Here is a 22,357-nt window from a genome sequence, read left to right as displayed (position 1 = left end):
GGTTTGATTTAATTATTTTCCTGAAAAAGCACATCGGCCTCCCTTCCCTCTGGGGAGGGGTGCCCTGTGAGGGGCTGGCGGCCCGCTCCTGACTGGGCTGGCGGCCATGTTGCTGCGCTGCCATGGCAACGGGGCCTGCTGCTCCTTTCCTCCTACTGCCAGCGCACGGAGCAGCCAGGGAAGGAGCAAGGAGCTGCCAGGCTGCTCCATGAGCAGAGGCTGGAGCTGCAGGACAGGCGGGTGGATCTGCTGCCGGGAGCGCTGAGGCCCAGAGGGTCGCTCTCCTCCCCGCTAAATCCGAGCGCTGTCCCCATGCAGCCGGTGGGGGCTGCGCGCCTCGTTCCCCACGGTGAAGTCTACACACAGATCTTTGAAGATCAGGTAAAGAACAGCAAAAGAAAGAGGCAAAATCTGAGTGTTCTCTTGCTCGGTTTGTTGGTTTCTAAAGTGTTGGTGGGGAACCAGAGGTGAATGTCAGCCTTGCTGGTTTTGTTTGCTTTAGCAGAAAATAGTTGTGTTCAGCACGTCCTTCCTGGTGCATCTGAGTGTTCGTGTGTCTCCACTGGATATCAGGACATATTAACTAAAGGCAGAATCATAATCATAGCACAACATTAAAAGACAAGGCCTAGTAAGCCAGACGGGTTTTTCTGACTCTGTTATTGACTTTCCTTTTAACCATTCCCCAGCCATACGATTCAGTTTGCTCCAATTTTCCCCTGAGAGGGACAGGATTTTTTTTTCTCATTTTGAAAATAGTATTGGATGAAAAATTTTATGCATGTGCTAAATAGCATTTATTATTTTAACATTCTAATCTGCCACCTTTGCTCCACTGCTTTTATCAATTATTTTCTTATTATTCTCTGTTCAGTAGGTTTGGAAAGAATTCTAACCGTTTTGATTATGGTTTTTTGAAGGTTCGATTAGTACGCTCTTTGGATGAAGCAAGGAGGAAGTCTGGGGGTTCTATAAAGAGCAAAAGCGTCTCTCTGGTTAGGGATTCAGAAACTTCTGATGCAGGGCCGTTACCGTGTAACCAGCAGAAGGGGGCTGGAGGAGTGCCCTACAAAGACTTCACAGAAAAGCCATCGCCATGCAGGTATAGAACAGAAGCAGACATACCTGACTGTGTGACTGTAGGCATGAAGTTTTAAGATTCGTCCTGGGAACTAGATGCTTCCTAATTCTTGGTCACAGCACTAACTGCTTATAATATCTTTTCTCCTTTTGCCAGTTGTAAAATGAATTTTCTGAGTTGCTGCCTGTTAAAATGCAAATTAGCACGCTAATATTTGTAATGGCCTACATATTGTATGGCTTTTCTTTTTAAAAGCTATTTTACAGGTTTTTTGTTCAAATCAATCTAGATATAAGCCCATATATATTATTATGCTGTATATCTGATACAGCCAATTACATATTATTGAACTCTATTTTTAAGCTATGTTAATGGCGTACATGATTACACTGTAAAGATTATGTAATGATATTCTTACTGTTAAGTAGATTCTTTTCCTGTATGTTTGAATAGTTTTCCTAAATTTAGTTGGCCTGAATCGCACTTTAGTGGAATTCCTACTGCCATTTAATAATGCTCTGCTCTGAGCTGCATTTATAAGCAAAAAAATGAATTAGTGCCTCCTTCCTTTTCACCCTAACTCTTCTGCTGAATAATGACACCTTTATTCCCACTTCTGTCAAGAAGCGCAGTGCCCTAACCGATAGGAAGATTAGTGGGCAGATAAAGTCTGTTTCTACATTTCTTGCTGTTTCTTACATAACAGTTTGTATATATTATACCTTTTAGAGATAACATATATGCCTTAGTAGTTTACAAATCTACCATTTATTGCTTTTATGCCAACATATGAGATCTGATGTTGTGATGAACCGAGGATTAATGATTACTTGGTCCAAATCATTTGAGAAGCAGCAACATTAATTCTTCGAACCGTGTTCTTTGAAGTTTGAATGGAGCTTGGAATGGAGCATTTAGGAATGTTACATTAAGATAATGGAATAGAATATTATACGAATTGCAAATCTGTACTCTTACTTAGTACAACTCCAAGTTTTATTCTCTGTTTCAGGGAAGCTACGACATTTCAAAAGGCTTGGAAAAGTGAAGATGTAACTGCAGCTGAGGAAGTCAGAGCCCTACCTGATTTTGTTGGTAAAATTTATTTTCCTTAATGTCAGATATTTTAATTTGCATTTTTAGGAGCCACTATTCGTATAGTGATTTGAGCTGAATAAGGTAAAAAATCAATCTCAGAAATGACCTGACATCTTTTCAATGATTTGTATGTAATTTTGAAGACAGAGTCTACTCACAGAAGAAAAAAAATAAGTGAAACTGTCAATCAATCACAGTTATGTTTAGAAGGTACATTGTAGTTATGATATAAGCAGATTTATTTCTTGGAAATTGCAATTTTTTGCATCATACCTGAACTTGGTTCATAGCTTCCATGCTTTTATCCTTCTGAAACCCACAAATCAATAAAGTCAAAGGAAACTTAGGAATATGCTATATTACTTTTAACCTAGATTTGCATAGATTTCCCTTCCTATGAAGAGCTTTCAGACATGGTAATTGCTGCACAAACTGTAGAGGTCAAAGTGTTGATTTAGTGATTTATTGTGTATGCATTGAATTTTTTGCAGCAACAGCTTTCAACTTCATCTTCGTAATTTCTTTCTTGACAGTTCCCGAGGAAACCAGGAGCAATATCTTGGAACTCCTGTCAGAACGCAGGCAAGGCCGTCATGATGAAGCAGTAACCTTAATGTATCATGAGCTTGCTTGCATTGCCAGGGTAAGACGAGATTTTGCGATCCAGACTGTCTAGAATACTATACTAAAGTCCAGGGGTAATGTTCAACAGATGAGACTGACTTCCTTACTTTTTTAGGAAATAGAACCCATGATTTTGGAGCCCGGAAAATTGTTTTTGACAAAACTGAGGGAATCTGATAGAAAAATTGAAATTCTGTTTACAAAGATGGAGCTTGACGCTACTGTGGAAGGCTTCCCGATTGAAGTAAGGCAGCTCTTGCCATTATCTCATCTTCAGTTAATTATACCTGTTGTCTGCTGTCTGCTTGGTCAGTGTAACATGCCTTCCTATGTCTTGCTGTAGTTTTAAGAAAAGAAAGCATTTTTTCACATTTAGTTTTTCAGTGAGATTGAGAGTAAATCCTTCTTGCAGGGTTTGGAAGAACTGTGGACTACCATTCAGCAGGAATCCTTGGCCAGAAAGAAGTGCGTAAGGGAATTGGATGAAACCCTAAAAAAGGTTGAATGGAGTCGAACTGACAAAGTGAGGTGTAGTTTTAATAGCTGTGAACTAAGCATAAGATTATTATTTGTTTATAATACTGGACACAAAGCGAAGAGTAGCTTATTTCCACAGGAGTCAAGGATGTCTGCCAGGTTCTGATGTATCGGCGATTACTGCCTTTTTAACAATATGTCATTCTCTCAATATTCAGGAAAAGATCATTCTTTTCCAGTTACAAAGTGTTTTTCTTCCACAAATACCTGCAGTAAAGATGCAAGGAATGTCTGAGTTGCTTTTGTGCTTCTGCAGGGTTATTTAGGTTGAATTGTCATCAGGCTTAATGTTATTTTGCTGGGATTCTATTCTGAAGGTGAGAATGTGCACGTGCCTTAGTTAATTTTAGTTTGGGTAAGCTGGGTTTCAGTAACAGAGATGATAGAGTTAGGTAAGCTTCAGCCTAAGCAATAAAAGTAACTGGACGTTACAGTACACATCTGGATACATTAATGGCTAGTCCATAAGAAAGTCCTTACTGCTTTGTCCTTGTAGGCAAACAAAAGTTGTCTGCTCTACCTTTGTCAGTTTGTCCTCTCTTCTAATGTAGATATGTTGAATAGGTCCAACAGTAACTTTTGTGTTTGATTAGCTGTGAAAAATACTGGAGATGATCAGGTTTCATAAATTTCTTGTCTGCTTAAAATAAGCATTGGTGAATTCACTACAGATGTCAGAAGGGAAGTTGTTTTATTTATTTGTTTCGAATTCAGTTTGCAGCTTATCTGCAGAGCTCTCAAGAATCAGAGATAATAGAGAAATCAGTCAAGTAGTAAAAAAAAAAATGTATTTTTAAAAATTATTTTTATGAATCAGTGTCTAATAAATTAAAATCAATGTTAATATTCACTTCTCAAAATATCAGCCAATTGAAGTTATTTCCAGGAAAAAAATTTCACTGGTATAATTGAAATGTCAGTTCCCTAAGGTAAGCAATTACAGACTGTGTGCGTGTTCTTTATTCTTTCATTGTGCAGATAACAGATGTACTAAGGAAGTACACTGTGATGCTGGAGGAAATTTCCTTCTTCTTATCAGCTGATATTTACAGGTTCATGAACAATGAGGCCATGGTAAGTCTTTTTACATTGAGAGTCAGTTTTACCTGTAAGAAGACAGCAATCTGAAATATACCTGAGTCCTTTTATTTCCTCATTTTCAAACTGAGATTCATCATTTCTACCAATCAATTACTGCCTTATAGGAGAGTGTTTTCTATTTTGCAGGGTATTCTTTGTCATTTGTATTTTTTTCCTTAGTTTGACATTGAGCTGGCAATTTTTTTCCTGTCACATGCTGCTTTTTAATTTTTTTTTTTAATACACAGCTGATTAACAGAGCACTGTTGGCTAACCAGAGGGCAATTTCCAAGCTGTTCTTTAATCTAATGAAATCAGAGATGAAAAGGGAATTATCACTTCGATTGAAATGGCAAGACAGAGTCAAGAACTGGAAGCTCACACAAAAGAACTATATAGTTCTGAGTTTCAGGTATGAAATTTTACAACAGATTATATTTTTTAGTATAAACAACACAAAATAGGTAGTGTTCATTTGTGTTTTCTATAAAAAGTAGTATTTTACTATTTTTCTCTTATAAAAAATAAAAAGAATTTAGTTTTTTTTTTTTTTAATTTTTCCAAACAGATACTTACTTAACTGTGTTCTTCCACCCTACAGAGAATTTATGGTAAATGAAGAAATACAGAATCCCCCAGCTGTGAAAACAGAAATGGAAACTATGATAAATGGACAGATTTTACTTAATGAAAAGAGACTGGAAATTCTGCGGCACCTTGTGTATGACAGAAGAGAGCACAGTAACAAAGAAAAGTAGAGTTCTTGGTAGAGTTAATAAGGGAGCTCCACTACAGAATGAACTTTGCTCCATTTTAGTGCACAATTGTACAACACAGCAGTAAGGCAGGGCTTAAACTTCTGTAAAGCTCTTTTTAATGGAAAAAAATGTATGTTTGGTTTCCAGTGCACCTGTTACAATAATAGAGGGCTATCAAGGGCTTGAAATGCAGAAACACAAGTAAACCTTACTGACACTTGAAACCTAGTAGAAAGTGACAAAGAAGGATGGGTGGATACGTAAAAATTGGTGGCATTGTCACATAATTTCTCAGTGAGAGTTTAGATTGTATAATTATGAAGAAAGGAGCGTTGAAAGAAATCTCACACTGCTACTTTTGAATTCTATCTATTCTGACAAAAATAAGATGGTTTGGGTGCAACACATTGCAATATTACTATTTTCAAACAGTTTTTCTATTATAATGTATGTAGCAACTAGGTACATCCAGTTCCTTGTCAGTAAACAGTGGTCTTGAAAAACAGTAGCCATCTTGTTTTATTTTCATTGCTGATATGGCTGCAAAGGAAATAGAGTAGTCTGGTTACTCTGATTCATAGTTTTAACTGACTAGATTATATTTGAAGAGATCTGATTCTTGTTTCCTCTTTCAATAGCGATTTGTTGCCTCCAGCGTGCACACAAGCTGAAGTTAATGAATGGTACAATTCTTTGGTGAATTTAAACAAAAGTATGGGTAAGTTGGGAAATCACAAATCACAAAAACAGTCTGGAATTCAAGCAGTTCTTTCTTTTTTCTCCAACAGTAATGAGTCAGACTGGTGGTTTGAAAGTATCTTTGGAATATTTTTTGTTCCCTGTTTGCCCATGTACCTAAGTTGCTTTGAGCTAGCAATATGACCCCAGTAAGATGTCTGTTGCATTGCCTCCCTTTTGCCACCACAAGCATGTTTGCTTGGCAAGGTCTCGTAGGAATTGACTTGGTTAGAATAAATCTGTGGAAAAAAAGGAGGTTATTCTAGTCCAGATCAGTACTCAGTCATGGAAAAATACTTCTTATCTCTTGTAGAATAAAAGGTGAAGTATATGAGATTACTCCTTTGTCTTGTAGTATGCCTTCCCTCTGTGTCTACCTTCTGCTTCGCCAGAGCACGTGCCCTCTTAATGTTTGTAATCTGTATTGTAGCAAAGATGTTGGTAGTGGCTATAAATAACTCACTGATTTTAAGCATAATGATAAAAAGATTTGTAGAAATAATGTCTCATTTTACTGACTGATAATATCATACCAGTCTGAAGACACTACTGGGGCACACTGGCTGTGCTGAGGCTCAGCACAGGTCCTCCTTCATGTTTCCATTTCACACTGCACTGAGAAATAATGATATTTTTACAGTGGTTTCTTTTCCATATCCTTCAGATGCCCACAATAGGCAGTGTATGATGAAAATTCGTACCCAGCATGAGACAGTCCAGCAAAAATGTTTGGCAGAAGTGCAGTTATACAAGGTCAGTATCACAGCTTTGTGAATTCTTGGAAGGATTCTTGGTAATAGTATACAATGTGTTGTTGCAGTACTATGGGCTTGAGGATCCAGCAAATGTTGAGATAAGTTAAATTAGTTCTACCCTCTAGAAAACCTATTGTCTGTTTTGTTTCACAGTAGCTTGTGGTATTTGTACTGGACATGTGTAAAAGCAATAACAACTGCCAGTAATGAAAGAAGTGCTGTCCCTCGTTTAGGCAGAGGACTCAGGGTCAGAACCCTCACCCTTTTCCTGAATCTGTCTTATCTTGGAAGAAATTTCTCCTCTCTGCTAAGTTTATCTTTGTCCAAATAAAATTGTACTGCTTACTACCAGAATATGATATCTGAGAGTTGAATCTTTCTCTGTGAAACATTTTGTGAAACCTGGTTAGTGAAGCTACCTGAGGTACAAACAATTTTAGTACGCATTCATTTTCTAAAGCTGATTTAATAAAGTACAATAGGGAACCATCAACCTGCTAACAAGATGAATATAGCAACTCCTCAGATTACACGTGGATAGTATAGGTTCAACTTAAAGTAACGTTATTGGATGCTATTTCTGGAGCTATCTATTCACAAGAAATGAAATACTAAGTTTAACCATACTCTCTAAAAGTCACACAATATTTTATGTTAGATTATATGCATGTCAATAGCTTAACTTTTTTCTCATTCAGAATAAACTGTTGAATCTGAATGTTTGCACACAAAAGGAGGCTGAAGAAACTGTGAATTCTGACTTACTTCAGTGGACTGAGAAACTACAACGTCAGTTTGAAGAAGAACTGAAGAATATGGATGTATGTTTATTACATCTATTTTTATTGCTGTTTGGGAATATTCTGTTCTTCATGTGCTACTGCCTGAAATGCTATGTGCATCTTAGGCTATTGATGTCATACTAGAAAGAGGTCTGTAGTGTGATTGAATACCTATCCCATACATAAAACAAGTTTGATGTGATTCAAGAAGAGTTCGTAAGTGCAACTTCCAGCAAACAGTTTAACAGTAACCAGTTCACTTAAATCTTTTTTTTTTTTTTTTTTTAAGGGAGAGTTTGAGGAGCTGGCTAAACAGAATGAGCAGAACTGTAGAGACCTGTACAGCTATTTTCAAGAGGCCAGTAGTCTCTGGGATGTCCATCAACTCAAACTGTCCAAGCAGGAAGGTGAACTTCAGAAGAAACTAGATGAATGCAGACAGAAACGGAATAAATTAATACAGGTATAAACATAAAATAAGAACGTAGTATGATTTAAGGAAAGGACTTCTTAATGCAGAGAAGCCTTTGGAATTCAAAACACCTGGTATAAAAACATAATCATTAATATTTATGCTGGATTTTCTACGTTAGTTTAATTCTGTCCAGTACATTTTTGGATACATGGTTGAAATTAATTATTTGAATCCTAAATAGTTATGAAGCTTTTTAATAATTACTGAATCATTTCTACTGGGTTCTTTTTATGTGGTCTTAGATGATGGAAAATAATCTGGATATAATTCTGGATAAAATGAGAACAGCGAGCTCTGAAAAAAAGCTGAAGAAATCTTTGGAGAATGCCCTTTCTTCTTTGGATGACATTAGAGCTAGGTATGAATTTTGTAGTGCAAACTTAGCAAGTAAAGCGTATTTGAAATTTGGTTGTATTTAGGTCATATTCATGCTCTAGTGTGAAGGAAAACACTGCTCCTTACTTCTTGTAAGGATGTAAAATAAAATAATTTCTATATTGAACAAGGTTAAGGCAAACAATAACTACGCTTTAGAAGCAGGAGTAAGGAAAACCCAACAAATACTGATACTGTTTTAAAAATATGCTGGATCAGTATTGGTATGTAGTATACCATGTCATTCATGCCAATATGATCATTATTCATTCAGAAGGTAGAAGCAGTAGTTCAGATTCTTGAATTGTGGGGATCACAAAGTTAATCCGTGCCATCAGCTGTGCTTTGGGCTCACAGATTTGACCTCTTTCAAAAGGTAAGGAATAGAAGTTACTAATAATTCTCAGATAGCCGAAGTCTTTTGGTAATCTTTATGTTATCTTTCTTGAATGGTTTCCCATCCAAAATGAAGGTTCTGAAAGACTTTATTGTAAATATTTCTTAACTTTTGCTCATTTATGTATTTATAATGAACTAATCCCTACTAACAAGCCAGGTTGTGATTGTGTTCAGGCTGAATAAATACGGTAGAATAGTTCATTCTAGCCTGAAGGATCGATCATATCAATTAAAAAGTTAGATTTGGATTTAAAGACATAGTAGTCATATTTCATTTTATTTCTATACATGCTCAAGTGTATTAAACAATGACTTTAAATTTCACAGGTATGAGACATTCAACAAAGTTCTGGTGGATAATGTAACAGCTTACCCAGAAGCTATTTTGCAGGAATTGATTTCTTACAGTGTATCTGTCAGCAAATATTTTAATGTAAAAGAAATATTCAAACAGGTAAAAAGAAGACAAACTTCTTTTGGTTTAAAATCTTCCAAGTGTATTAATTTTTCACTTTGGGGAAATTTTACATCAGCTTTAAAATATGTGTTACATAAACTGAAACATTGCTTTGGCCATAGGACCAAACTGCTTTTATATCAATGAAATAGATATATTTTGGGAAGGAATCTGAATTCCTTGCAAGCAAGCAAATCCTTAATGTTTTTCTTTTATTGTTCTCGTTGCTTTTAGAACTTGGAAGGAAAGATAGACTCCACGTTTCAAGGTCAAGGTAATTCCTCGATGGTACAAATAACTCTTTTTTTGGGTTGTTTTTAATCTGTGTTTCTTTGGATTATGACCAGTAAAACTTTGCTTTAACTGGAAATAATTAGTTGAGGTTCTGGAAGCTGAAAGTCTGGTGAAGCAACAAGCTGAGAGTATTGTGCAAGAAAATGAAGAAAATCAGAAGATGGATAGCTCTCAACGACAAAATGAAGAAACAAACATAGCTGAGAATGAGATCTTTGCATGGGAAACTAAAGAAACAGAGAAACAAGAAGATGGGGAGAGTATTTTTCAAGAGAGTGATGAAACTGATGATACAGAACAGGGGGTGATCTTTTCACAGGTAAGGGAACAAGAAAATGAGTACTGTTGAAAGTGATGGAAGTTTTGCACAACATCATGGCAAATAAGAAGTTGTCTAGTTGCTGAGGGAAAAAAAATAAAGTAGAATAGGTTTAGTTTGTACACAGAGCACCCATTAGTCTTTATTGTTTTCATTTATTTCTGGACCATCAGGATTTTAGATCCTACTAATGGGTCTATAAAACAGTTCACAAACATTCCTTATACACCACTTTTATCCTTTTTAAAAAAAAAAATTAACCACATGTTCAGCAGCTTTAGTATATGTGTCTATCTTTGTATCTAAGTATTAGTTCTTCAGGTCTCTAGTTACATGAATGCAATTTATTACCATAACAGAAACCTTTTAAAATACTGATGATTCTGCCTATTGAGACTTGCAAAAATATTCTCTGTATGAGTTTGTCCAAATTTGGAAACAACATTGTTTCTAGTGTCCTTAGGAATCTTACATTAGCTTGAACACTGTGATTATGCACTTATTTTAAAATAGTTGTTTTAGAGGTAACAGTTGATGATTCCCAGTTGTTTCCTAGGATGTGTTCAAGAGCAGCGAGGTGAAAATCTCTGAAATTGCTACTGAGACTTTTTCCACTTCTAGTGGAAACATTTACACAGTTCTTGCAGCTGAAGAAGCAGAAAAGACTGACATCCGAGAGATTTATTTTATGAAGTATGAGGAAAAAGAATCACTTCCTGTATACCTGGAACATGTACTTATCAAAGAAACCATACTTGTAGAGCTGAAGAAACGGTTAGTACAAAACTTGTGTATGTTCTTTCTTTCCCTTTAGGTAGTAAACAAATTTCAGCTGTTTGGAAGAAATGTTAGACTAAACATGCAAAAATTATCTAAATATTTTCATGTCATTCTTTTTTTAACTGATTAAAAATAAAAGACACTTTTGACAATGCTCTTTATACATTGCTCTTAGATATACTGTACAAGTATTTACCTCTTCCAGAACATTCCTATTGTACAGAAATTTATTTAGTGAGTAAACATGGTACAGAAAGGCAGGTAATTTGCCCCAACTCCCTACAGAGCCATGAAGTTCAAATATCTGGCACTCAGTGGTATGATTCCAGCTCAAAAACTCTTCCGTTCTTTTATCCTAGTTCTTCATTTTTATTTTTTTATCTCAGCCTTCATTAATGTAGAATAGGAACAGAACTTCAAAAAACATTACAAGATTTCTGACTCAGTCATATTAATATTATTTACAGTTTCTGTTGACAAAATGAGTAGTACCAGTATTGTGCAAATAGTAACGAAACCATATCTTCCTGTAGCTGGAAGTTAAATTCTTAGAGTTAATATATTTAATGCATTTTTGTTTATTACTCACTGTTCTTCACTGTAATATATATTTTTTAATCATAGGATTTGCCGCTGCTTTTTTGAACACTTGGAGAAATGGTTTGCAGAGTCCCTATCCAACTCCTGTGCCACTGTAGCTGCCAAGAAGGAGGAGCTGAATTCAGAACTTCAGCAGCATCTTCTCTTGCATCAGCAAAGGCAGGAGAATGTAGAGACAAATATCTACAATGTTAGAGCTGGTACCGACTTTTTTACTCTGAGCACTACCTGCCTTCATTCAGAGATGATCATAAGTGGACAAAAATCTGTTTCAGTGTTAGGTGTCTGTAGTAGATGACAATAGGAAACAACTGAGTTTGTACTAATTCTCGGTATCATGTTACTCATTTTTTTAAAAAGATGTTTCTTATCTATAGCTCATGCATATTTGTGCAATTGTGCTATTGTAAATATTCAGCAATAGCTTGATCAATGAATTGATTGTAGTTGTAGAACATTGTTTACATTGTCAATACTTGTGACTGCTCGTTCATTTCATTTAGCAGGTGTTTACACTGTACCAAAAAAAAAAAAAGTGTTACAGAAAACAAATGAAATGCCGAGGTTGGGCTTCTGAATACAGGAGAGGAAAGAATTACCTGTGTGAAATATTGCTGAGCAGGCACAGATTGGCCCCTAATGAGAAATCTGTCTTGTATGAGGATCTGGGGGGAGAATTGATTTAAGGCAGGTTTGTTGGTCTTTAGTATATAAACTATGAAAAATCCTGGCTGTTTTTTTGAGGTTGATTTGCTCACTCTTGGTTTACCCAAATATTTTTCCAGAAGGGAGACCAAAAGTGATTTTTTTTTTTCCCACAAAAATAGTAAGAACAGCAATTTCTATTAAAACCAAACAAACCACCCTTTACCTTTACTTTCGTTACAAGACTGAAAATGGAAAGATAAAGGAGATGTCAGCAGTGACCAAAAGTAAAGGAAGAAGACAAGAGCTTAGAGCAAACAAAAGGCATTTGTGATTTGAATTGAATTGATTAGGAGCTGCCAGGGACATAAGTCAAAAACAGGAGAAAAGTCAAAGAAACAGAATCTGGTCTATTTTACTAGTATTTTTAAGCTGCTTTGAGATCTGGTTCATTTTATTTTACTGCTGCTTCTGATAATAGTGGTTGTGGTACGCCATAGTAAACAGGGAATAATGACCATATTGTAAAATTTCTTTCCTTATCAGCGGAACTATTACTTCATGAAAAGCGTCTAGAGTGCCACTGTGCAGGTGTGGTGGAAGCTCTGAACAAGGAGAGAGCTGAATTCCTCAAACTTTGCGATCAGCAAAATGACATCATCAAAAACTTAAATTCTCAGATCCATGACATGGAATCAGTCTTCCTCAGTGCTCCTATGACTGAGAAGTAAGTGTGCCTCAGGTCTTGCTGGCTGTGAATTTCCAGAGTTAAACACTCCTGATTGCTCTCTGGGATGTTCCCGGTTCCTGGCTTGTGTTCTGAGTCTCTCTTATCTGTGTGATTATTACTCTTCAGCCTCGTGAAACTTCATAAAAATGAAAATAATTTCTGTTTTCTTTCTCTATGAAGAAATTAAAATCGCTGCTGAATGTATGACAATTTTCAAATATTTTCAAGGTGATGGCAGTCTTAAAGTAGAAAATATTTGATCTATTTAGATTTTATCTGTTTTATTGAACTTGTACAGTAATAGTAATTGACTAATTGGTTTTGAAGGGTAGTCTTCAGCTGCTTGCTGTTGTCTGCATGTTCATCAAAACAATCAGCGTTCAGTGAGTTATTTTCAGAATACTAAAATATTCCCGAGTTCTCAGATTTGATTGATGTCTTTGTAACCAGCAGCTTCTGAACCATAACATGCACTCCTTTTTCAATGCATTTTCCCTTTCTTTTATTACTGGCTGTTAGGTTAGTTTCTTTCAGCAACAGTCTGCACTCAGAGCTCCTTAATCATCTGGAAGTCATCCAGGTTTCCCTGAGGAGTTATCGGAACTATTTGGAGGAAGCTTTAGGAAAATTAAGAGATTCAAATGTGGATTTTCTCAAAGCTTGCAGGTATAGAGATTTCACTGGAAGAATGTTTATAAATAGTCATCTATTTCTGGGTATTAGCATTTGTTATATAGGCAGAACAGTAAAATTAATGTTTTTGTTACTCGTCTGTTTTGCTATATGTTTGTATAAAAAAAAAAAAAAACTTAATTGTTAAGCCACAATGATCACACTGTTTTCATCACATTTGTTTCGATATCTAAGTACTGCTCAGCTAAAATACTCTTTAAGTAAAGGAAGACTCATAGTCAATTTTTTTGACCTTGCTGGTTGCTTTCAGATTATTTTGTGAAGGAGGTAATTTTTCTTCTGAGGAGGTACAGTCTTTCAGCAAGCATCTTCAGAAAGAAAGTAAGCGTATTAACTCATTTGAAAGGTTAATCATGGCTGATATGGAGAAAATGGAATCGAGCTGCTTGGAGCAGGTGCGTGCAGAGCTTCACTCTTTCAAGTTATGGATTATATTGGCATATTTAATGTGATTTATAATCTGCCTCATCCCAGACTGGAACTATAAATACTGTTCTAGTTAAATCTGTGACAATTACATGACGGAAAAAATAAGTAGAAATGGTAAGTTCTATTACTTACGTTGAAAAAAGTGAAAACAAATTATCCCATCTCTTGTTTCTGACATTTTTTAAGGCTACTGAACTTATCAACCAGGCTGAAACGAAGTTCCGTTATCTCTTTACGAATCGAGTCTTTATGGAGAAGATCAAGCGGCTTCTGACAAATCTACAGCTACAAATCAAATCAGAGGTACAACCTGAAACATCACAGCTTTGTTCAAATGAAATTTATTTGTTCGTCTTTTATTACTTTTAGGAGATTTTTGGCTGAGTTCAGAGTGGACTTATGTAACTTTTTGTGTCAATTCAAATCCATTTTCTGTCGTTATCATCCTAAACTATGGCTTTACTACAGCTGCAGCTACACTAGCACATTGTGGTCTTGCAGCACATTGAGCATGTATATTTGAATAGACCAGCATTTTTGTGTGGTGCAGTAAAGGACATGAAGTGTTGTTTTTGTGAATTATTGTTTTCAGCTCCTCCTCTGAGTACTAGTGACTGAGTGTTTTTTACTAACAAGTCTAGTGGTTTCAAAGTGGAGGCTCTGAAATTCCCCTGAATGGGATTTTATGTCACCAATGTGTTTCTGGTTTTAGGTAGCAAATTCCAATTTGCAGGCAGTGACATTAAAATCCTACCTGGAGAAACTCCATCAGAAGATAGATATTTGTGCTCACTCTACTGCAGATAAAGAAGTAAGTTCTAAACAGCATGAAATAGTATTAATTTGATTCACCATGCTTTTTTATATATTTTTGGAAGTACTCACCAGAGACCATGTAGTCAAATTGACATGATGTGTTATAATCACAGAACAACTTTGTGACTATCTCCAAACCCCAAATGGTAAAAATGGTACAGAGTCAGAAGTATGTAGAGTTATATACATGCGTGTGTGTTTTAAAAAGTGTTTGTGTGTATACATGTATATAAAATTTAAATCAAAGATAAAATACAATGGCACAGAATTTATGTACCACCTTTTGGTAGCTAACCAAAAACTTTTATAATAGTAGCCGGTCACCTGCATTTAGCAGGCAGTCTTCCTATATGATACTTTAAATAAGCAACTATATTCTTGAGGCAGACTTATGTTTATACGCATCGGGGGGGCTGGGAGGAAAAGAGTACTTTACTGTAGAATTTTTGCTCAGGGAGGTCCTGTACTTACTTTCCTGCTTGCAAAACAAAAGCCTCAGTTTCTATACACTCTCATTGCTTCCACATATGCATAAACAAATTGGTGACAGAACAGATTCAAATGAACTTGTATGCGACTGAGTCAGCATATCTCAAATCTCAGATTTAGTAAATACCACCTGTATTAACATATCTTTCAGGCTTTGACTTCTGAAGAGTTGTATGACTTTACCAAAGTACTGTTGAAGGAACTGAAAAAGAGGAGCCAGTATCTCAATTGCCTGCTAGTCGATACAAGAAGGCCGTATGATAATGTAGGATAGTATTTTAAGTTCTCTACATTTTATTTAACTTTGAGTGATTTTTAATCTGTATATGTTTTAAAGGCTTTTCAGAATCTGTGCTTTGAATTTTCAAATGAAGAAAAGTATAACATTATGTCAGGATGTCTGAGACACAGTAACTTTAGGTCAGTCCTACAGAGCTGATTGGATCAGTCACCACCACTGAGATTACTAAACGTCAAAAACGGCAAAAACAAAGAGTTGGTCAGTCCTTTGCAAGAGTTTATTTTCAAGGTGTAGCACTGTTCATAGCTACATATTTCATGGGTCCAAAAGAAAAAAATTCAAATGTGTCCTAAAAATTTTGATGGAATAGGATGTTTCTGTATCGAATGTTTTTGCTTCTAAATGTCACAGAGTTGCGTAGCTGTAATATTTCTTCTAAAATTATTTTGCCTGTTGAGCAAAATAGCGTCTGTTTGCAGGATCTGCTTTCGTAACCAGCAACTACATGTAATGCTAATACTACTTGCCCGCTACAATCAATAGGCTTTCATTTTCTGCCCATTTCAGGAGCACTTTACCCCTCCTGCAGCAGACGTTACATTACAAGGTCCAATTGCTGTTGCCATTCGAACGGAGTGTCTCAGAGATGAGAAAATATTGACGATGATGGGGCTGGATCCTGTCAAGTTTCCTTTGTTAAATCCAAGCAGAATGGGAAAGTCTGCAGTTGATGATTTAGCAGTAAGCGTTATCCAAAATTTACTGGAGTGAGTATTTGTTTGCCTAATTATATTTTCTTAAATTCCAGTTAAGCAATTAGTTACCCCATGAAGGTACTTATATTTGCACCATTGGTTGTAAATGTAATCCTAGCAGTTGAATATTATCTCTGAAATTTAGCTGCACTTATTACCTGGTGGGAGTAGAGAACTTGTAGCAGGGTATTCAAAAGCCACTTAGCTCTTCGTTTAGTTTCAGAATTAAGTCATCCTGGAGAAAATCTTCAGACCGAAATCAGGACAGAAATATTTTCTCACATTCATTAGGACCAGGTATGCTAGCAGTTCTTTTAATTTATTTACATTAATCTAAACTGTAGTTTCTAACATGTTACTGAGCGGGTCCAGCTTGTTCCAGGCCACTGGCTTACATGCTAGCTGTGGGAGGACTGTGCATCCTAACTTTTATCTTGGCTGTTTTTACTTTGCAATAAGATGATGATTTTTGGATCTTAACCAATGAAAGCTGCAGAAAGAGAGAGTGTTTTTTTTCTTTCTTTTTTTCTTTTTTTTAATGAAGTAGCAAAGTACCCGTATTTGTTATAGCAAAAGTAAAAAGGCAGAGAAAAGAATTAGATGTCATGAAAATATGTAGGGGATCAGGAGTCCTTTCTGTCGTATATTATCATTGACTTAAAGATGGGTGCAGAGGTAACCCCAATTGCTCCTGTCCTAACGTTCCCGTTTCTTCATCTCTCTTCCCCAGAGCTTGATTCCACCAGCTACTTCCAAAAATACTTTCCCATCTGCATTCCAAAATTGCCCTCACAGCCAAGACTATGGATGTAGCCCACTCATTTTCCTTTTTATTCCTTGAATTAGTCTTGTTTTAAGTCCCATCCCACCTGCCACATATTTTATATCACAGTTGTATTGCTCATGCCTCAAAGGACAGTCTTTATCACTATTACAGCTGCTAGGGTACTTCAGTTTTGTCTGTAAGAAATGATTGTTCCTACAGTTGTCCTCTTAATGTTGTGAGGAAGCATTTTAAATGAGAATGCAAACTGCATATCTGTGTAAGAAAGACTTCAGTTGTCATTTATACAACATTCTTCATCTTTTTTTATTAAATATAAAGCAATTCTTCCCACACCGAAGAATTCTCACTTAAACGTACCTGATGGAGGTCCTCAGAACTCTGCTACTTACAGGTATGCAGCTCGTGTCCCCAAGAAGTCATCTATTAGCAAAAGGATGCCAAGAGGAAGGTAAGATGTGAAAAGAAATTTCACTTAAAATTACTCCTGTGCAGAAATTTACCTAAACTTTGTACGCTGCCTGTTCTTTGAGAAATTCTTAATGCTTATTTGTATTGGCCTTCTTTCCACTTGTGATTATAATTTGGAATCTCTTCCCTACTTATGTCCTCGTGATCAGCTCTGCATTTTATTTCAGACTTTGGATGGAAAAACATTTTTCTCCTGTTTCATTGGCTGTCGATTTGTATTGTGAATTTGTTAGAATATAGACTTTTAAATGAATATGGCTTAATTTGGGGGCCCAGTGTCTAAATAGTATATCTTCAGCTTGGTCCACAGATCGATGAAATGAGCCAGTGTAATAGTGAAAACAACAGAAAGCTTTTGAAAAGCCACTGAGGAGAGAATCATGTTTTTCTTTCATCAAAAAATATTTTCATGTAATACTAGTTTTGGAGTTACATTTTCTCACATTTTTCTTCTATTTCTTATCTATCACATGACTGACTCAAAAAATTGTAGAGAGAAGCAAATGACTTGTGGATAGTTTCAAATTAATTTTTTGCCTTCTTAGCATACAGAAATACACTAGACCAGTTCTCAATGATAAGAGATACCAAATATTTGGAGAGAAGCCTCCTGAATCTGAGTAAGTCAAGTATATCTACAGAAAGAAATTCATCACTTGTGCTGGGGAGAGGGGGGAACCAACCAACCCTACCTATCTCTGCCCTTGACAGGGGAGGGGGTGGAACTAGATGATCTTTAAGGTTCCTTCCAACCCAAATGATTCTATGATTCAGAGTATTTGTTTGCATATGCCCCAAAAAATGTACTAAAATGCACCTGAACAAAAGATTCGAAAAACAGTAAATATTGCCAATGTGATCTTTATACACTATGATTGTCTTTTTTTATTATTACTTTTTTATTTTCAGTACTTTTAAGGGGATTATTATGAATATTCTCTGGACAGGTAATAACAACTTGCTCTGTCTTGCTGAGGTAAGAAAAAAAAACAATATTCTTCAGTCATTTTTTGCTGTTGTAGATCTACTGTGTCAGATAAATAACTTATAACTATATTATGATGTTTGGATGGCCATCCAAAAACTTTCTTCACCAGTGCATTTAATTTTTAAATAGTGTTTGACACAGAGTGTTTTTAATTACAGGGTTCTTTATAAACATCAACTAAGCATCCCAGAATCTGGGGCAGTGTAATACACAGGGACAAGCAGAAACACCCATATCTAGTTGCATAGAAGAACAATTGCAAAGGCAAGACAATTCCAATATTATTCATTCTAATGGCATCAAGAGAAAATATCAGACTGAAATAGCATGAAGCTGTGACACATACCCACCTTTCAATAGATTTTCCAAATAGCCATAAGTATACTGAAGCATCATTAAAAGTATCTATAATCAGAACATTCCTTATTAGGACTTGCTAGATTATAATGCCATCTTAATAACTAATATTTGAATACGTATACCCAAGTTAAGAGCAGTACAGTAGTAAGAGGACTGATATCTTTTCAGAATTGGCAATTAAGCTGCACTGCAGTCTCAAAAACCCTACCCATTCAAAGAGCAGATAGGCAATAAAACTAAAGCTCCTGATACAGTGCAGGCAAAGGAAGGCAACTGATCTCAAGAAGCTGGTTGACAGCCTTATGTATCCCTGCTACTGTTATATGTGTAGGTGTGATTTATTTGAATGTGTTATCAACCCCTTTTCTGTTTTACCTTTACCTCCTGAAAGGAGTTCTACCGAAAAGAGAAGCATCAAATGACAATGCCTGAAGATCTTCCAGAGACATTTGAACGCTGTGCAGAAATGTTCAGACAGAAACTATTGTCATACCAAAGTCAGACAGATGATTACTACAACTCCTGTCTTAAAGGTAAATTAATTCAGTTAAGACTTAATTTCACTGAAAATTGCAATGAATCAAGAATTATGTAGCCCAGTGGAAAAACTCCTGTTAAATTCCAGTAAAATACTGGAAATTGGGCCAGTAACCTCTTTAATATATTATTGACTACAAGGAGTGTGGCAAAAGAGCCCTGGACTAAGTTGAAAGATCTATACAGGGTAACATCTTTTGGCAAGTGTGTTTCTGTAATCATGGGACCTAGAAAAAGGGCTGTTAGGGGCAGAAAGAGAAAATTCCAACTTGTTTGATCCTGGCAGTGTACATTCAACTTGGCTGGGTTTTCTTTTCTTACAATGACTGCTTCTGTGTTGCATAAACACCCCTACCTTTTCCAAAAAGAATTTCAGGATCAGTTGAAGTTGTTTGAAGAGGAACTCCCTTACGTCTCTCAGTTGGCGGTTGATAGTCTTTTAAAAGAACATGAGCAGAAGCTCAGCAATTCCACTGGTAACATTCAGCACCTCTTCAATAAGCAACTAGAAGAGTGGGAGTGCATGAAGGTACGTATCCTGGACATACTGGAATGCTTCCAGTGTAAACAATGCTAAACACATCAGAATTATAAAATTTCATTTTATTACTCTCACTGTTTGCTTAATCGCTCACTGCTGACCTCATCACAGATTTTGTTTCTGTGTTTGCAGTTAGTCTGCAGTTCTACTGTAAACTTTGTATTTCTGGTAACTCAGTCCTTTCTCTGACTGCTTCCAACGTTAGGCTTCCTCTCTATAATCTTTTACAACTCTGTGGTTTCACTCTGAGGTCTTAAATTTTTTAAGAGCTGGTAACGTTGTGGTATGGCTATACAGTTCATACAGTATAGGCACTGATGCCTATCTCATTTGTAGGTACTATTGCATATGGACAATGAAATATCATTATTGTATTTTTTAAAAAGGTATATTTTGTTCAGTAATATCAGCTCTGATAACAGAATCATAATGGAGAGCATGCAGAAAACGTTACAAGTTAGTATTTTCAGATTTTGTCCTTCTGAGTATTAAGTTAAATTCAGAAAAAAAATACAGATATCAAGTTATAAAAATTTCATGTTCACCTCTTGGTAAAGGCATTACTAATTGTGATGACTTGAAAATGATAAACAAGGTGAGATCAGGCCCTGTTCTTCAACGGATAGACAATTTGTTATATACTGTACTGCAAGGTTTATTTAGTCAGCCTAGGAATAGACCAAATTTTCTTTCTTTCTGAATGTTGTGACATAAAATGCTTGATCTTACTACTTTTTCATTATGACTCAATTGCACGTTCATTATAGAAAGCATTCTTATGTGTTTACTTAAAGGTGGTGCACAAGAATCAATTATGTCCCTCCCTGGGGCATCCAGACAACTTACTTCAGCTGGAAGTTTTGTGCCAAGAGGAATCAAAAAGGCAAAAAGACCAAGCTGATGCTATTCATCTCAACACAGAGATGCTTAGGGTAACTATAAAGCCATGGCTTAATATGAGCTTGATAGATGTTGCATTTGGAAAGAACAGATTTTGGATAGGTTTTTTCTCTGCATCAAAAGTAAACTGAAAAATGTTTTCAGTTTTAGTGTTCACACGGTATCTTTAAGTTATGTGTCAGCAGCACATGTATATTAAACATAGTTCAATGTATGCATAAATGCATATGTGCATGTACAAGCACATCGATTTGTTGTGGATCTAACTGATCTTTTGTATCACTCATAGAACATACTGAGCAAGTGATGACCTCTTTTACTGGTAGAGTTGTTGGATATGAGTCTACATTTAGAGTAACAGTGACATCCTCTGGTTAGTTATTTTACTTGCAGAAGACAGATGCCTGGAAGGTTTTTTTCTGTGTGCGTTTCATTAGCATAAGTAATTGGCATTTCTCCATATAAGATGAAGAACTCGAATAAGCAAAACTTTACAGGAGAGACTCAAGAATCAAAACACTCCTGCTCCACACACATTTCCTGCTCCATCATCTAGGGTTATTGAAAGTCAGTTTTCCAGCAGTAAACCTCTTTTATTTCTCTCAGGCCACCTACTGAAAATTCTATACTGTCTGCAGATTTTTATTTTTTTTTTAATTCCTAAGTAATACTTCCTCCTCTTAGCTCTGAAACACACACAGAAACAAACATAACCTTTTTCAGAATAATATCTGGTGAAAGCACTTCTGCTCAAACTACCTGAATTCCAAAATGGCCTTTGCTCAGGCAGAAGGGTGCATTTACAGATTGCTGTTTCTATCAGGTTTAAATGCTCAATCCAAATATACAATTACAGGACAACTATACCCAGAACTCTATAACTTTTTATACATTATCTTAGGTAATCAAGTAATGTTGAGAACACTGCAGAAAAACACTTTTAGATCCTTTTATGTGCAATTGAGAGCCTTATGTCTGTGATCTGCAGCTGTTGCAAAGCATCAAGGTTGGAGAGTTGTGTAGTTCTTCTGGAGCTAAACTAAATGGAGATGAGATCAAATTATCAAAGGAATTCCTCTCACTTGTATCCAATGTCCCAACAGGACTGTGCTATTGAGTGTGCTCAGAACTTTGTTTCTGCACTAGCTGCCTTCACAGAAAAGCTGCTTCTGGAATTGGATGAAAGTATCACGACTGATGACATACAAGTACCGAGTAAGTAAAGATGAAATTGCTTGTTGAAAGTACTACTCCATTCTCAAAGACTGCAGAAGACTTTCCCTAGAAAGAGGAGACTTTTATATTCTATAGTTCTTTCAATGGAAAAATTTGCATGAACGCAAATGCAAAGCTATTTCTTGAAAGTGAAGAGCTGTATATAAATACTTCAAAACAATATTATGACTGCCCATGTTTTGTTGCTGCTGAGTGTATCTTATATTATCTCTCAGATAGTGAAACACCAAGGGAAAAGACATCCATGTTAATCCGTCGTAAAGAAGCTGGACTTCCTCTAGAAATCTGCAAAGCTGAACAGTTAATTGAACGTGGGAGCAGGTAATATTTGAAGATGCTGAACAGTGTTGTATTCAATTTTTCTTCCCTAAATTGACATCAGACACTGTCCTTGTAAGTCTTTTGCTCCACTTGTTAAAACTGCTGAATAATATGCTTGTCTTTAGCGAGGTCATTTAGCCAGTAATGGGGCAGGTTGGATGGGTAATGATTTTAAAGAAAGAATAGCAATCGATCCAGATTAATGTGGATTATGTATTATATTGTAAAGCAATTTAATATAAATTTTATTGCTGTGTCACTTTGCTTAC

At 36.1% G+C, this 22,357-nt stretch overlaps 2 protein-coding genes and 1 long non-coding RNA gene across 3 annotated transcripts in view; 2 read left to right on the top strand and 1 right to left on the bottom strand.

The window, feature by feature from the left end:
- The first annotated feature begins 14 nt into the window (after positions 1-14).
- Positions 15-18,954, top strand: CCDC180 (coiled-coil domain containing 180). Its single transcript, XM_040531391.1, has 30 exons — positions 15-381; positions 921-1,102; positions 2,094-2,176; positions 2,713-2,822; positions 2,919-3,047; positions 3,216-3,326; positions 4,319-4,414; positions 4,669-4,832; positions 5,022-5,174; positions 5,817-5,896; positions 6,581-6,669; positions 7,370-7,492; positions 7,743-7,916; positions 8,171-8,286; positions 9,030-9,156; positions 9,394-9,433; positions 9,537-9,772; positions 10,329-10,546; positions 11,177-11,352; positions 12,344-12,524; positions 13,047-13,193; positions 13,471-13,615; positions 13,836-13,952; positions 14,362-14,460; positions 15,106-15,219; positions 15,763-15,962; positions 16,168-16,247; positions 17,056-17,185; positions 17,751-17,825; positions 18,115-18,954. The coding sequence occupies exons 1-30, from the start codon at positions 313-315 to the stop codon at positions 18,254-18,256; spliced, it is 3,906 nt and encodes a 1,301-aa protein (XP_040387325.1). The 5' UTR covers positions 15-312; the 3' UTR covers positions 18,257-18,954.
- LOC121057382 overlaps positions 17,060-22,357 on the bottom strand; it is a 14,051-nt gene continuing 8,753 nt past the window's right edge. Inside the window, exon 3 of the long non-coding RNA XR_005813777.1 lies at positions 17,060-17,157. This is a non-coding gene — a long non-coding RNA (uncharacterized LOC121057382). The remainder of the gene's footprint in view (positions 17,158-22,357) is intronic.
- The window catches only part of LOC121057376 (coiled-coil domain-containing protein 180-like), a 5,150-nt gene continuing 1,671 nt past the window's right edge, over positions 18,879-22,357 (top strand). The window contains exons 1-5 of the mRNA XM_040531410.1: positions 18,879-19,086; positions 19,459-19,619; positions 20,426-20,563; positions 21,635-21,746; positions 21,983-22,088. Coding sequence (XP_040387344.1) covers positions 18,972-19,086; positions 19,459-19,619; positions 20,426-20,563; positions 21,635-21,746; positions 21,983-22,088 — 632 coding nt within the window. The 5' untranslated portion in view covers positions 18,879-18,971. The remainder of the gene's footprint in view (positions 19,087-19,458; positions 19,620-20,425; positions 20,564-21,634; positions 21,747-21,982; positions 22,089-22,357) is intronic.

Source organism: Cygnus olor, chromosome 19 (assembly GCF_009769625.2).
Source record: "Cygnus olor isolate bCygOlo1 chromosome 19, bCygOlo1.pri.v2, whole genome shotgun sequence".
NCBI classification, from domain to species: Eukaryota; Metazoa; Chordata; class Aves; order Anseriformes; family Anatidae; genus Cygnus; species Cygnus olor.
Note: the sequence above shows the minus strand (reverse complement) of the source record. Positions and strands in the feature narration are given on the sequence as shown.